The sequence below is a fragment of the Anomaloglossus baeobatrachus genome, chromosome 3 (genome assembly GCF_048569485.1).
Source record: "Anomaloglossus baeobatrachus isolate aAnoBae1 chromosome 3, aAnoBae1.hap1, whole genome shotgun sequence".
Lineage (NCBI taxonomy): Eukaryota > Metazoa > Chordata > Amphibia > Anura > Aromobatidae > Anomaloglossus > Anomaloglossus baeobatrachus.
The window spans coordinates 566,435,660-566,453,257 of NC_134355.1; the positions used below are offsets into that span (position 1 = coordinate 566,435,660).

A 17,598-nucleotide genomic window follows, 5' to 3' on the forward strand; every position below is an offset into this window, starting at 1 on the left:
TGATGTGTATGATTGATGTAGTATGTGAATGTTTGAAAGTAATGGAATTACCACGTCATGTCTCTATTCCTCCTGATCAAATTAATGACCCCTAAACTAGAACTTGAGGCAGATACTCATAATATAACAGCTAGGGTTATATAACAAACTAGGGCTATACATTCTTTAAAGGGAACCTGACATCTGAATTGTGCTGCCCAAACTGTGGACACCATGAATCAGAGCCTGGCTGTATGATTGCAGCCAGGTATATTTTTCTCTGAAACATGCCTTCTAAATTGTCCGTGGCAGCCACTGGACTGTACTACATAATATTTTAAAGAGAACATGTCACCAGGTTTTTCCCTTATGAGCTGCGGTCACAACCAGTGAGCCGTGATATACAGCATTCTACAATACTGTATATAAGAGCCCAGGCCAATCTGTGGAACATAAAAAACACTTTTATAATACTCACCGAGGGAATAGACCAATCCGATGGGCGTCGCCGCGCTTAGTCTGGCGCCTCCTCCATTTTGTGCAATTGCCATCCTCCTTCTCAGCCCCATGTGGATGACATGTCCTACGTCATCCCCACAGTGTCCGCCATTGCGCTCCTGTACATGCGCACTTTGATCTGCCCGACTGAGGGTAGACCAAAGTACAGTAATGCGCAAGTGAGAGGAAAGGTCATAGAACGCCCGCGCATGCGCACTACAATGCTTTGAATTGCCCTCAGCCAGGCAGATCACAGTGCGCCTGGCAAAAGCACAATGGAGGCCTCTCTGTGTGGATGATGTAGGACGCGTCAGCCACACGGGGCTGAGAAGGAAAACAGCGATTGCACAAGATGGAGGAGGCGCCGGACTGAGAGCAGCAACATTATCAGATCGGACCACCCCCTAGGTGAGTATTATAAAGGTGCTTTTTTACATTACAGAGCAGCCTGGGCTCTTATATACAGTATTCTGGAATGTTGTCTATAAGAGCCCACTGGTGGTGGCCGCAACTCATAAGGGAAAAACCTTGTGCCAGGTGCCCTGGAAAAACTTTGTGCCAGGTGCCCTTTAAAATGATGCCACTTGTCTGATATCACTTAGGCAGTGGCTGAAGCTGCACCATCTTGACGGCTAAGTCCACTTCTCTGCTTTATTCTGATTTATGGCCCACATGCAGAAAAAAAATCAGCCAAAAGACAGTGGATTTGTGAAGAGTGCATTTGATGGGGGACAGGAAAGGATGTTCGGTGCAATTTCAGCCTACGGCCAAGTAAGAAACATGATGGACCGAATCTATGCCTGAAAAAATGGCAGCATGCACTAGTGTTGGAAGAGATTCACCCATTGAAGTCTAACATGCAATTTTTACGGACACATTGCAATTCTTTAACATAAGAGCTGTGTTCGGTCTTGTAAATTTTAATAAGTTGGCAACGGAGAAATAAGTGACAAAGTGATCAGAATATTAAAAAGTGAGTGGGATCCGAGGCTCTGTTTATCCAGTTTCAATTATCACGACACATATGTAGGAAGCCTAAAATCTTCTAGGACATTTTTTATATTTGATTTGTGAAATATATTAGGAAAGGGCTCCCTATAAAAAAAATATCAAACAATGAACATTGATATATTACTTATTACTGCACTCTGTTAAAGGTAAAAAAAATATATATAAAACAAAACACATTTTTTTACAAGAGTTTTTATTTAAACATTTATATGTACTAAAACTAAACAACTGATCTTTATGATATTCTGACCACAAGGGGGTGCTGTTCTATGGAGGTCTATGACATGAATATATTGCTGTTTTATCGCCAGCGCATTGCAAGGCAGCTGTCAATCATGTTAATAAATACATTGAAGAAGAGATATCAACTTTTCTGTATGAATTACTGTGTCTATATCGTTGCAAAATTCATAAAGCAAAAGAAGGTGTGAATTATTTATGCCTACATGAAGAGCTCTGTAAAAGGAATAATGAAATCATTTTCTTGTGCGGCTAAAAGTAGTTCTCCCATACTCATCTCTCCTTACAGCTCAATACTCATAGTTAGGATTCATGTATCTCTTTTATGCCATAATCAGATTCTGGCAGATTGAAAGAATAAGGGGTACTTTGCACGTTGCGACATCGCTACTGCGATATCGTCGGGGTCAAATCGAAAGTGACGCACATCCGGCGCCGGCAACGACGTCGCAACGTGTAAAGCCTAGAAGCACCGATAAATGATCGCAAAAGCTTCGTAAATGATCTGTGTAGCGTCGGACATTTTCATAATGTCGCGCCAATAGGAGATACGATGTTGTTCCTCGTTCCTGCGGCAGCACACATTGCTGTGTATGTAGCCGCAGGAGCGAGGAACATCTCCTTACCTGCCTCCACCGGCTATGCGGAAGGAAGGAGGTGGGCGGGATGTTTACGTCCCGCTCATCTCCGCCTCTCCGCTTCTATTGGCCGCCTGCCGTGTGACGCCGCACGACCTGCCCAGTTAGGAAGGAGGCGGGTCGCCGGCCAGAGCGACGTCGCAGAGCAGGTAAGTGCATGTGAAGCTGATGTAGCGATAATGTTCGCTACGGCAGCTATCACAAGATATCGCATGTGCGACGGGGGCGGGTACTATCGCGCTTGGCATCGCTATCATCGGCTAGCGATGTCGCAGCGTGCAAAGTACCCCTTAATGAGGGCTACAGACTCTGATTAGTCCTATTTTCACGCAAACACCCATTGGACAGCAAAGCACCAACATTTTGTAGGTCTTTGAGAGCAGCTGCCTGACGCATGGTAAACAGTGTGTACACGGCATCCCGGCTTAAAAATAGGACTGAAAATAATGGAAAGCTTTAAAAGGGTTCTCCAGGATTATTTTATTTGTTAAGACTATGCAGGCACCACCTGCTAACTACCTGCACTACCTGACTATTTTGCTCAGCGCCGATCTCTGCCGGCTCAGAATGGCCATTTACCGCTCCTTTTGGTGATTCTTTTGCCTTCTGGTTACGGGCCATATAGTGATGGGTGGACTCGCAGATAACCAGGATCAGCGGATCTAATCAGATTAAAAACAAAATTCCAGTTCCAGCCCGGAATTGATCCCGGATATCTGTCCTGACACCGATCCCCATATAAGTTTATGGGGACCAGAATCCAGTGCGTAAAAATGGCGGTAGAAGGGATAGGGTATTGCTGCAAGCGCTTCATACTTACCGAGTCTCCGGCGTAGCTTTAACTGCTCCCGCGGTCACTCAGTCTTCTTCCGAGGCCGCTCATTCTTGCTCATCCTCTTATTTTGATACAAAGCCAAGATAAGTGCACAGCTGGGGGCTGCAGCCTGTAGCCGTATGCTTTATCTGTGCTGGGTATCATAAGACGGGGTTATCCTACGACAATTTATTTATTTTTTTTAATTGATTTATTTTTACACCATGATAGGGACTTGCAGACGGGGCCTGTGATTGGTTGCAGTCAGACGCTGTCACACAGACTGGGGGTGCATCTGACTGAAACCAAGCACAGACACCAGGTCGGCCAGTGGGCCGAGGAAGCAGTGAATATGGATGGACAATAATGAGTGGCCCCAGAAGAAGAATGAATGGCCGTGGGAGCAGTTGTAGCCGCACCAGAGACTTGGCAAGTATGAAGTGCTTGCGTCATTCTTATTTTGTTAATTTTTTTATTTTCTGAGTGCCAGCCCAGGTTTGGCATTTGGGTATGTTTGAAACCACGCAGATCCGGACTTTTACAGTCCGGGTCTGCCCATCACTAGTCACATGTAGTGATGGGCGAGCACTAAATGCTTGAAAGCTCTTTACTTGATTCGACCTGGCCAGACGTTCAGACGAGCATAAAGTAAGTGAATAACAATTATAATGGAAGTCAAATATTGGCCTGTTCTGGTCTCCGCCCACATACAGCCAGCCATTCACACAGCATTTCTGGTGGTAGGGAGGGTAGGTTTGGGGGTTTTTTGGTCACACTACTCCCAAGAACGTTGTTTTTTAACATTGTGACTGGCTCTCTCTGGGAGGCCTGCACACATCATGCAGTGAAGCAAGCCTGTGCAATGTGGTCATTGTTTCATGGCTGAAATGTCCGATCACCCACGATACTCGGCCGAGCTCCTCGAGTACCCGAGCACCATGATGCTCGATCGAGTAACAAGCAATGCCGAGCACGCTGGCTCATTATTAGTCTCATCAGCACAACAGCTTTTTTTCTGCTTTGCCCTGTTAATGGGGCGTTACTGCCTATGTCATGCTGATTAACAACTTGGTCCCAGCTGCATTACTGCAGGCAGAAGGCTGTCAATCAGCAAGATGTCGCTGTGACTTTTCTGGTATACACAAAAAGAAACAAAACGGAAGTCTCAATTAGGGATATGATCCATAGCTGACTGTGTCTCAGACCATTGCTGGACATCTAAGCCCTGATAGTCCACTTATTATTTTATTTCAGTGATGGGGTGGCACTTTAAATCTAAGCTCCCTGCTCCCTATCATATACTCAACTTTTACTGATGCCGCTCTGGTGCAGTGGCGCCATCTTGTGACTGTAACCTCTTACTGACGGACGTCAGACGTTACATCACAAGCTTCTAATGCATCTCTGAGAGCCAGAACGAGGCTCTCATAGACTTATATTGAGTTGTGACTTCCGGCATGCTCCATGAAACACTGGAGCTGCCAGCAGATCACAAATCACAGGAGACCAACCGGCGTGGCGGCGACAGAAGAAGAAGCCACCGACAGGTGAGTGTAATACAGGGGGGTGAGGGTTTACATTTAAAGCACCACTCCAGAGGTGCAATTAAACAAAAAGAGCTGGAGTGGTGCTTTAAATTTGTAGCGGCCACTGACAAGAACTGCAGCAGATCGTCTCTTACCCTCTTGAATAGGACTTGGCAGCGCCTGTGACTCATTGGATTGTGCTGCGCAGTAAACAAAGTGAACAACTGCGCGCAGAACTGCTTTAATAATATGTGTGTGAAGGTAAAGTGGGCACATATAGTGGGGGCACAATGTTACCTGGACAGTAAAGATTTGGGAAGAGCATTAGACACCAAGAATACAATATATGGTACAACAAGCCTAGTGCACGTGCCCAATCTGGAAAATAATAATATTTGTTCTTACCTTTAGTGTGGATCAGTGATGAATGATATCACTTTGCGCAATATCCATAGGTCGTGGACTACAGTCCTTATAGAATTACACACACAATGACACAATTCTTGCACTTTTTCCTACAATTCTTATGTGGCAGATGCCAAACAGGCCGGTTATCTACAAGTCGAAAACTATGGGCTCGATTAATCATGGTGTTACATCAGATTTCCAGGGTAAAACACCTTCATACGCTGTAAAAGTTTTGCGCAACATGAAGTTTGTATCATAAACCTTAATATTTTTAACTTTAAAATGGACCCTTAAAATAAGATTGTCCAGTTTTTGGAATTTCATAAAAAACAATTTTGGGTTAAAAATAACCTTTTCAATTGGGTTGCATAAAAGATTTCTTCGCTTTGGCTTCTACAGGCTCTTTGATTCCCTGCATATTCAATTTTGATGTGGTCTCCGGTCATAAATCAGCTGAGAGAAGCTCAAAGAATAATATAAAAGAGATACAACCCGCCCATTGGATCAAAGCTCACTGATGGATTCTCAGTTAGCTCATTCTGCAGACATACATAGAAAGTGCCACGCAGAGAGAGACTATAGAAGGTAAATGGTGCAAACGTTTGAAGGAATCCACAATAATTATTTTTATATGCATTTAAAAAAATTAAAAAAATACTCCCTAAAGTGCTCAACCCCTTGATAACAGGATTAATAGGGCATGTCATGAATTCTAATTTAGCCCCATAAAACATTAATGTGACAAAAAATAGATTTAATCACTGGGCCTTCGATGCCGTAGCCTGCGAGTGACTGTCTAACTCCAGAAGACCCCGGAGCAGGATGGCATACTGGGAAAAGTTTTTTATACTGGTTTATTTCCAGCTTTTCTTTAAATTTACTGCTATATCCTACAGAACTCCATAAAGTCAGAGGCATCGGTGCTTAGTCTGGCTTCAGTGACTTTCGTGTACCGTCTGATGGCTCCTGAGGGAGTACAGCCTAATGTAAAGTGAAAATAAGAACCTCTTAGCATTCCCATCGGCATCAGTCGCCATGCGTATTGTCATAGTAAAGCTGGATGTTGTACAGCTACTTACAAGACTGGTACTAAGACATATTTATGGAGATTGGCTTCTAGTTTAGGACACTAATAGTGATGAGAGATGAGTGAGCACTACCATGTTCGGGTGGTTGGTACTCATCCCGACATTTAGATGCTCGGATGCTACCAAGTATAATAGAAGTCAATGGGGACTCAAAGATTTTTTCGGGAAATCTACCGGGAAAATAGTCGAGTTCCCCATTGATTTCCATTACACTCAGTACTCAAGTCGCGCCCATCCGAGCATCCATCCACTCGTTACGGGTACTAAACACCCGAGCATGGAAGTGCTGAGTTCATCACTAGTCACTATATGATGACCTAAATATGAGGAGATGATAAAACATGAGCACCGATCTTAGATGTTGATGATGCGACCATCGACTGATGTGAGCAGTGGCATATTTTGTCTAATCACCATCCAATATGCTGAAAATTTCTATACAGTTTGTGGTATCAACCTGTCATCAATATAAGAATCCAGCATTAATTATCTCCATACTTGGATTTCAAAAAGAGACAGGTGCACTCTGAAATTGTAAAGTATGAAAACCATGAATGTAAGAAAATAGATATGCTTTACTGCTAAAGGAAATCTAAGAAAAATGGGATATTTAGCATACAAAAATGCCCATTTTTATATCTGCCCAGTCACCACGTCAAGACATACCTCGTATACTAAGTACCTACTGGGAGTGCCATCAGTTTTTTTGTCTAGATTAATGAAGGTCATGCTTTCTTACCGTTCACTCCTCCCCCATTAGCCACAGGTGATTTAATTCTCTATAGTAGCAGATTCCTACTTGCCCATACATAGGAGGTTTATAAACCCAGAGAGAGGCATCATTTCAGAGTAAATACACAATACTGTATATGTGGTATGCCTTGACGTGGCTACTGGGCAGATATAAAAATGGCCTTTTTTCGTATGCTAGATTTCCTTTAGCAGTAATGCATATCTATAGTCTTACTTTCATGGTTTTCATGATTTAGCATTTCAGAGTGCAACTGTCTCTTTTTTTAGCATTTTATGTCATGTTCAGTTATGCACCTGTTCACATTGCAGTTTTGGAAGCACCGTCAGTTTTTTTGTCTATATACTTGGATTTCAGTCACCTCTTGTGTATAGATTTTTTTTAATGTTCTTTAGAGAATACAAGTTTAATATGACAAAGAGCAATCATTAAAGGGAATTTGTCAGCAGGTTTTTGCTATGTAATCTGAAGACAGCATAGTGCAAGGGTTAAAACATAGAATTCAGGGATGCCTTCTTGTGAAGGTCCAATCTGTTTATTATTAGGTTTGTTTAACCTATAATTGCTCAGACAAGAATGTCACTCACACAGCAGCACTGCACACCCCCTCCTCTGACTGACACCTCACTGTCACTGTGCAGTCTCTATTGGGAGCCTGGTGTGAGAAGGAAGAAACTCTTCCAGCTCTGCTACATGGCCAAATCTAAAAATTCTGATTGTGTCAGAAAAACTGAACCCAGTAATCTAAGTGATACATTGTTGGATTCAGAATCTTTTTTCCAATATCATGCTGCTCTCAGATGAGGTAACAAAAACCTGCTGACATATTCCGTTTAACTCTCTACAGACCGGGAAATTTTTCATTTTTGTGCTTTTTTTTTCCACAATCTTCCAAAAGCCATAATGGTTTTAATTTTTTTTTTTACATCTACGTCAAATATGAGGTCTTAGTTTTTACAGGATGAGTTGCAATTTTTAGGCCATTTTACCATGCCATGTACTGGAAAACATGAAAAAAAATTCAAGTGAGGGGAAATTGCGAAAATGCAATTCCTCAATACTTTTTGGGTTTTGTTTTTATAACTTTCATTGTGCAGTAAAAACGATCTGGTAACATGATTTTCCAGGTCAGTACAATTAACGGCAATAACAGTCTTGAATATATATATTAGATTTATTTTTTTATTTATTTTTTTATTTACGTATTGAAAAAAAAATCAGAAATTCATGAACTAAATTAAAATGTGCCTGCGTTTCCACTTTCCAAGACCAGATAGAGTTTTATTTTCGGTTGATGGTGCTGTGTAAGGACTTATGTCTTGTGTGGAGAGCTTATGTTTTTATTGATACTATTTTAGGGTACATACAAGATTTTGATCGCTTCTTAATGCATTTTTATGCAGAGTTGCAAAAATGCAATTCTGACATTTTCATTTTTTTTTTTACGGGTTTTACTGATTGGGTTAACTAGTCACATACTTCTAAACATCATACTTTTATGGATGCGGCAATATCATATCTGTATTTTTTCTAATATCTTTATTTTCAATAGGGTAAATGTGGGGGCTGATTTGATTTTTTTACGGGTTTTTTTTTACATTTTTTTAAGGGGGGACTTTCAACCTGTTATCGTATGATTGCCTACACTATATACTATAATACAAGTGTATTGCAGTATACAGTAAAAATCGCATTTTCCTATGAAGCCCAGCCACAGGCTTGTGTTCATAGGAGCACCATTATGGCATGCAAAGGTGTCTGCTGAAGATGTCTGCATAATGGCAACCAATCTGTACCCTGCGATCATATTGCAGGTGGGGGCTATGGGTGCTTAGAATGGCACACCACCATACTGCATACATTAAATGCCGCTGTCAGAGATTGACAGCGACAATTAACAGGTTAAAAGCGGCAGGCGGCGCTCTGCTTCACTCATGGTGGGTAGAAGCACATGATGGCTGAACAACACAGCCATCATCTTCTGGAAATGGGGCAGGCTCATCTCCTAAGCCTGCTCTATACACCCTCTCCCAACATGGATTATAAATGTAAAGGGGTTAAATGGTCTTTCCCATCTTAAAACGTTATTGCCTATCCACGGAATAGACAATAACTAGCTGATTAGTGGGGGTCTGACTGATGGGACCACCACATACTCAAAAATGGGGCATTGCTGATTGAGTGGTGGCCAGATATCTGCACCACACACCAATCATTCTCCATGGGACTACTGGGGATAGCCGAGTACAGACCTTGTTTTGTTTTTCTTCTGGCAGTCCCATGGAGAATGAATGAGAATGAAGCAGCACATGCTTCATTCAGATGGGATTCTGCTGAGCCTTAAGGGCGCTTTACATACAGCGACATCACTAGCGATGTCGCTACCGAAAGCACCCATCCCCGTCGTTTGTGCGTCATAGGAAAATCGCTGCCCGTGGTGGCCAAAATCGGTAGTGCGCGTCATACGTACTTACCTTCCTAGCAACGTCGCTGTGAGCGGTGAAAACCTCTTTTTTAAGGGGGAGGTTCGTGCGCCGTCACACAGCGGGCCGCCAATAGAAGCAGAGGGGCGGAGACCAGCCACATTAATGACATGCCCACCTCGTTGCCGGCAGGACGCAGGTACGTTGTTGTTCCTCGTTCCCGGGGTGTCACACGTAGCGATGTGTGCTGCCTCAGGAACGACGAACAACCTGCGTCCAGCACCAGCAACAACATTTGGGAAAAGAATAACATGTCAATGATCAAAGATTAGGTGAGTATTTTTGATCGTTAGCGGTCACTCGTTGGTGTCACACGCAACAACGTCGCTAACAAGGCTGGACGTGCGTCACGAATTCCGTGACCCCAACGATATCTCGTTAGCGATGTTGTTGCATATGAAGCGCCCTTTATTCTCGAGAATAGTTGGATCGATCAGCAAGTTATCACTTCTCCTTTAGATACATAACTTCTATAACTGGCAATCAACCCATCAGAGTGGTTATGCAACACCTACAGCTCTCATACCAACGCCAACAGAGGAAGCCAAAAAATGGAGGTGGCACTCACCATCCATAAAAATATAGAAATATATTAAAAAGTCTTTAAAACATTCCAAGGGAGAAGCAAGTAGCACATAGACGATGGCTGTTTCCTATGTGAACTACAACTTAAAGGAGAGACCTGTTGGAAGTATAGTTCAAACATGGAACAGCCGTCCTCTCTGCGCTCCTTGCTTCTCCCTTGAAATGTTTTAAAGACATTTCAAGAAATTCTATATTTTTATGGATGGTGACTGGTGAGTGCAGCTTCCGTTTTTTTGCTTCCTTTGCTCGCATTACCAGAGACTTGCCGAAATGCAGCACCACGTACATCCATCTGTGTAAGGGTGAGCTCAATGAGGTGCCCATGTGCATGTGAGTAGTGCTGAAATGTTGCTTTGTAGCTCTCATACCATTTCTTACATCATGGTGCCATGTTAACCTTTTCCAAGAAAAAGTACAAACTGCGTGCGCTATATGTTGGCTAAAGCCAGTACTCTTTAGAATAAAAGGTAGCAAGAAATGTGTTGCACGTCTTCCAACATCGGAGCGGAACAGCAAAAAGGATTAATACACTAGAAATGGTGAGAAATGGCCATCACTAGCAAAGACGGATGAAGTGTGTTGAGATGGGATGATTTGGGTTCTGTTGTATAATGGCTGCATAACTATGAATGATACGTTATGTGACAGGTCACGTTGGAATATGCTACCTCTACCTTACAAGGTCAATACGCCTTATGGCAGACTGTGGACAAACATAATATAGTTGGGGGTCAATATTCCCTGTGACACGCACAGATGTCTCCCATATTCAGGAGCCCAAATCGCAGCAGTGCAATAAACTCAGAATCGGCTCCATAGCAAAATAAGGAAAGAACCCTTCATGTAAGGTGACAGGTCACAGAAATCCTTCTCCATTCCCTTTATTGCAATCTATTTCACTTCAAGGACTGTTATTGAGTTTGCAGACATATTTCTATCCAACTATAATTACTTGAATATTTTATCATTGAGGTGATAATGAGATTTCAGGTACACAACTGAATTTAGCCTGATGGCGCGGCATGTGGCATGGCTCTAATTTCAGTAGGAAATGGTCGACAAAGAGACAAAGTTTGTAGCTTAGATTGACATAAAATGGTAATTTCCCTCAACTTAATGAGAATTTTTAAAAAAAAAGTTGCAGAATGTCTGATATCGGTATAATATACTACAAGTCGTATCCCCTAACCCGTGAAGCCATCATGAACTGTTCTGGTAGAAGAAAGCGGGAATTGCCAATATTATACATTACTTTGTCCATCTATATAGATGATACAGTTAGGTTATACCAACAACGGGTAATTTACAGATCATATGGTCTATTACAGTACGAGTAATCACTAAAGACAATAGAAGAACAAAATTTGATGTGTTACTTAATATCAGTATCTGATCTCTGTACTTGCTGATAACATGAACTCATTTGATAGACAATGTGAAAAATACATCATCCACAAATCACTTCAATTAAACATTAAGTTGTCTTAACCTTGTAAAATTACTCCAAAGTGCCCGCTAATGGGTATATCTCGTCTATCCAAGGTTCTCACAACTGCCTGTTGTAAAGCATAATCCGTATCTAGCAGCAGAGAAGACGAGTAGAATACAGGAAGAAGAAGAGGGTCGTTGCCTCTCTGCTCTTGCTCTCATGTCTGTCAGATACATATAGGCATAACAGGGAGGTGGGCTTTCCGTTTAAAGCAGGAAAGCAATTGGACAATAGCAGTAGCAATGCATGCTGGGAAGTGAAAGAAATAATTTTCCAAATCTTTAGGGTAGATTGTTGATAAAGAGGACCTCTCCACACTCAAAACCAACAATGTCATGTTTCAGCATGAGAATTGGGATTGTTTCTACACATATTAGGCCGGCTTTGCACATTACGACATCGCATGCCGATGCTGCGATGTCGAGTGCGATAGTCCTCGCCCCCGTCATACGTGCGATATCTTGTGATAGCTGCCGTAGCGAACATTATTGCTACGGAAGCTTCACATGCACTCACCTGCCCTGCGACGTCGCTCTCGCCGGCGAACTGCCTCCTTCCTAAGGGGGTGGGCCGTGCGGCGTCACAGCGACGTCACACGGCAGGCGGCCAATAGGAACGGAGGGGCGGAGATGAGCAGGATGTAAACATCCCGCCCACCTCCTTCCTTCTCATAGCAGCCGGGACGCAGGTAAGGTGATGTTCCTCGCTCCTGCGGCTTTACACACAGCGATGTGTGCTGCCACAGGAGCGAGGAACAATATCGTACCTGTCGCTGCACCGGCATTATGGAAATGTCGGAGACTACACCGATGATACGATAACGACGCTTTTGCGCTCGTTCATTGTATCAAAAAGGTTTTACACACTACGACATCGCAAGTGACGCCGGATGTGCGTCACTTTCGATTTGACCCCACCGACATTGCACCTGCGATGTCGTTGTGTGCAAAGCCGGCCTTAGACTGTGTGAGAGACTAGAATCCATTTTGTTCTTAAAGAAACCATCTTGTCTTATACCTGAATGATGTCATAGGGTTTCGCTAACACTGAATACTGCTCTTATTGGTGCATAGTTCAGAGTTATTTCTTTGTTTGAGGTACTATATAAACTGGTCACATGATGTAATAAAGCAGAAACTTTCAGTACACTATAAAGCCTGTGTGCTGCAATGATTTCCTGAGCACTCGTAGAACAAATCATATTAATTTGGAGGTCAAGAAGCATAGAAAGAGTGTATTTTGCTAACAACTGATGTTAAAAAAACCTGAATTATTTTATGTGGCATGAGAGCAAGACCATGGTTTTCTATAAAAGAACAGGTACACTTTAAGGATCCACCACTGAACTGAAGAAGTTGCTCCATTATATTTTTATAAGCTGTTATGGCACTGAGATATTAGATGAAGGAATGTGACCCTACCAGATCAATAACCAATGTAAGAATAAGTAATGGTCTTTCCCATCAAAACCAAACAGCTACTCCACATTTGGAAAATACATGGTTATCCAAAGGCAACACAACTTTTCAATACTGAATGCAAAAAAAAAAAATTCTGATTTTCTCAGATTACTTTTTGTACTATGCTTAAATCTCTTCTGTTGTCCAATTCCAAGATTGTAGCATCATACTGTTAAGATTTATGCCCAAATCCACCTACTTATAGATCCCCAACGTGTCCTTCTAAGCCACTTTATTAGGCGTGGCTAAGATCTGATCTTCACGGCGCCCTTTTTTCCTGTGTTGGCTGATTATTATATTGTTATTTTACGCCTATGTAAAATAGAGGTCTAGACAAAGCCATACATGTTATTTCCTTATAGAAAAAAAAGAAGGCAACTGATGTACCATAACACAAATAATGATGAACACAGGCATTTGCTGGTTTTAAAAGGGAAGGAAAATGTGACAAATATCAAATAGGAGAAAACTAGAGGTATCTGAAATATGTGAAGCTTAATGGCTTCTAAAGTGCATAGAAACTCATATGTCTGACACACAGCATAGAAATGTATCATTCCAGTTCTACTCTGTCCGTTTAATTACAAGGCAGGTTTCTCTACATTATTAGATTAGGTATTGGACTGTGAGCGTTCATCCACTGTGACTTTGTCCAAGTTTTACTTCCACGTCGTAAATCACATTTGTGAACCCAATCCACTTAATAACTGAGACTTTGTTTTCATGTTGCTTGAGGTGTGAGAGTTGTTTATTATCTGTCACCTCGATCCTTACAGTTCCTGAGACATACGTCTAGCTTGCCAGCCTGTCATCCCATTTCAACAGTGGGGTTGACTCATCCAAGGTCATTCAGCGCTTGGTTCATGCCGTCTCGTCCTAAGAAAAAAAAGCTACGGTTGTACTTCACTTGAATAAGGCTTCAAAGGATTTTGGAGTGGATTGTTAGAATGTAGCACTGCAAATCTTTGATATGAATGGACACAAAATGAATAAGGCAGCCACAATTAAAGCCAAGGAGTCGTGAGATCTGCTGGCGGTGTTAGAATTCCTTTGTTTAGGTGGTATCCTGGTGACACTTGGGTTTACATATACTGGATCTTTCATCGTACGGTTGACCATACCGGTTTTGTCTGTCCTTCTTCTTGTATCTAAAAAAAAAAATATTGAAAGGAAATTATTAAATTATGTTTTTACAAGTAATAAGACCCCATAATGCAGAAAACAATAAAGAATTTATTTATTAAAAATTCAGGTCAAAGGGTCAACAAATAATTTTCACATTGAACCAGCTAGATATGGGATGTCCAAATGGGAATGGGCTAAAAATCCAGTTGGCAACAGTGTAAAAGAACAACGAATGAAGCTGGCGTTAGTTATTCATCCCATGAGTGTTGTTGCTTAAATGAATTGTCCAAGGGGTCTGCGGAAAGAATATATGTTAAAGTAAAAAATGTGGATGAGCTACGATACCAGAAATTTCCCACGCGCAGAATAACAGTTTTTGGGAACCATCTGCTTGAAATTCAAATAGTCTTATTAGAATCATGGAAAAACATGCAGAAATGTTTGTAATGATGTGTAGGCATGTTCAGTCACATTTCTATATATCTCATCTGAGAACACAAATATATGAGATCCCACCTTTATTTTTGGGATTGAGAGGTCAGATAGCCACTGAGTACATACCATGAAATGTAACCAGTGTAAAGGCATTTTATTTACCTGTAGCTCAGCTTTGCTGTTATTAAGCAATCATAGATTATGACATCAGTGGGAAGAAGATCAAAAGAGTCCAAAGTATCATACATTGAAATCTCTTTCCCTTACTGAACTCAATGTCTCCATTTTTTTGGCATTCAGATTGCAGCCCAAAATAAGTTTACAATATAGATAGGTAGAACCCATGAGTAGAATGATTGTAAAGAGACCTGACAAGCTTAAAACAGAAGAGAAAACACTTTTTAATAGGGAGGTATCTGTTCAGTTTCATACTAACCAAAGATAAGTGGAAAATGACCTGATCCCTAGACATTAAAGAGGACCAACCACCAGGATTTTCCTATATAAACTAAAGCCAGTGCAATACTGGCGCTATTATGCTGATTCTATACATACCTTTAGTTGTGAGATCAGATGTATACTTTCTAAAATACAGGCAAGTAAAGTTTGTGAAGTACAGTGTTATTTGATTGATTTGTGCTACAGAATATCTAATAGGTGGGTCGGGTTTTGATAGTTATTCCTGCCCCTGTCTGACTGCCTGTCCTTCCTCCCCCTGTAATAACAGAGACAGGGGGAGGAATAACAGGCAGGCAGACAGGGGCGGGAATAACTATCAAAACCCGACCCACCTATTAGATATAATGCAGCACCTATCAATCAATTAACAGTGCATTTCACAAACTTTACTTGCCTGTATTTCAGAAAGTATACATCCGATCTCACAACTGAAGGTATGTTTAGAATCAGCCTGATAGCTCCAGTATAGCACTGGATTAAGTGTATATAGGAAAATCCTGGTGGTTGGTCCTCTTTAAGGGTGTTGTCTCTTTTTATTAAATGGGTAAAACACAAAGTGCTTGTATAAATAAGCAACTTAACATTTTACTGTATGTCTTAATAAAAATCCTCTCCATTCTCAAGAATGGAGAGGATTTTCAATCCCCTAATTGAGAGCTGGAAAGGTTCCTAGCAACCTCTGCATTCTGTCAGAGGTTTTGGTCTTGTGAGAACACAATCCATTTTGTTCCTGTAGTATCCATCTTGTCTATAACTTATGATGCCATGGTGATCAAGTAACACTGATGGGCGGGAAAGTTTCACATTTCTATTCATGCCCCCACTGTTCTTATTGGTGCATAATTCAGAGGGACCTTTTCTTTGTCTGTGACCCTATTTAAACTGGTCACTTGCTAATAAAGCAGAAGTCTCTGAGTACACCATACTAAGCGTGTGTGCTGTATTGATTTCCCGAGCGCTCATAAAACAAATCTTATTAATTTGGAGTTCAAGTGGCATAGAAGGAGTGTATTTTTCTCACAGTCTCTGAGCCAAGGAATGCCAAATTTACAAGCTAAACAGCTTGCAAGTGCTGCTCTGACCCTGGCCATATTGCTGGATCAGTCAGTTTCAGTCACCCTGTGCTCCTCCGATGTTGGTCTGTTAGCAAAATCAGAGGGTGCACGCTTCGGAACACAGGCTCCTTTGGATGTTTTTGGTTGTCATTATGGTTTAAAAAGAGAAAACACAATAGTTTGACAATAAATGACTTCACCCAACCACTAACCATGATTTTGTGTTATCGTTCATATTCTCTGAAAAAAGGCCAAGAAAGCAAAAAATCTGCCGGGGTATGTAAACGTTTAAGCACAGCTGAATATCCATATATATACATGTATATATATATATATATATATATATATATATATATATATTCTGTATATATATCATTTTATAATTTTGGTTAACAAGTAGTATTTGACCAAACTGTTGTGGTTGCTACATGAAAATGGGCATTTGAGCACTGATGTATTCTTCTTCGATAGGTATGTCTGACCCTAATAATAACCCTATAATATATATACAGGAGATTACACAAAATTTAACTCGCACTTCACACACAAAGAGACATTTCCCACTGGGATACTGTAGGATCCCGTCCCAGCATTTAGTACATGATAATCTGCCAGTGGTTAAGATGAGCCTTTATAACAAGTGTGATTGGACAATTACCTTAAAATAACTTGCCTTTGCACAATTCCCTTTGAACGTTAACGTAAAGCCCTCTGTGGGAATAATAATGAAGCATTACCTCCTACCTCTTTAGACTGTGTAGATTGTGAGGCTGTCGGATGGTCTGTTAATGCATCGCACTTAAGGTAAAAACATAATGAAATGGCATATTAGTCAAATAAGTATGTATTTATTGTAGTAATGGCTCCAAAGCCCTGGTGTGATTAGGATGCACACTGCATCTTGGGGATAATATTTGCATTCTGAAATCCGGGAAGAGAAATGGAAACCTTTCAGACTGCCATTAAGGCTAATTAGGAATAAATTCCAGAGAAAGCGTCAGTGCGGTGACAGACACCAGCATGTGCCGCTCCATCACTGTCACACTCCTCAGCAGATACCTTTATAGCCTCATCTGTTGTGCTCTCACCACTCATCTTGGTTTCACCCCCTCCCCCAAAAGAATCATCAGGATCTTTTATATGGACCTTCGTATTAAGAAATCTGCATCTAAATTCTAGTACTAAAGCTTCCTTTCTACTTACATGCTACACTTATAAATATTTCAGAAGATAAGTTTTTATACATTTATGGACAACTACATCAAGTTTATTCAAAGACTCAATAATTACATTGTTGACCCTAATTTTCAGCTTTTGGGCCAAATCCAAACTGATGACAACCCATTCCTGTCTAATCTTTGCTTCAAGTTTAGCACAATTTCTCTGTTTGTCCATCCGTTTTTTGACAATTTAACACATGTTCTCAATGGGATTAAGATCTGGGGAGATTCCTGGTCAAGGACCCAACATTTTACTGTGTCATTCACCGAGCAATATAGTTACCATTTTTGGATATGGTCTCCATCATGCTGCAAAAAGTATTGTTCATCAGCA

At 41.3% G+C, this 17,598-nt stretch overlaps 1 protein-coding gene across 2 annotated transcripts in view; it reads right to left on the bottom strand.

Moving 5' to 3' along the window:
• Positions 1-1,701: 1,701 nt before the first annotated feature.
• Positions 1,702-17,598, bottom strand: part of LOC142296861 (glypican-5-like) — a 435,368-nt gene continuing 419,471 nt past the window's right edge. For both annotated transcript variants that reach the window (XM_075340927.1, XM_075340926.1), the window contains one exon: positions 1,702-14,118. In XM_075340927.1, coding sequence (XP_075197042.1) covers positions 13,913-14,118 — 206 coding nt within the window. In that variant the 3' untranslated portion in view covers positions 1,702-13,912. The remainder of the gene's footprint in view (positions 14,119-17,598) is intronic.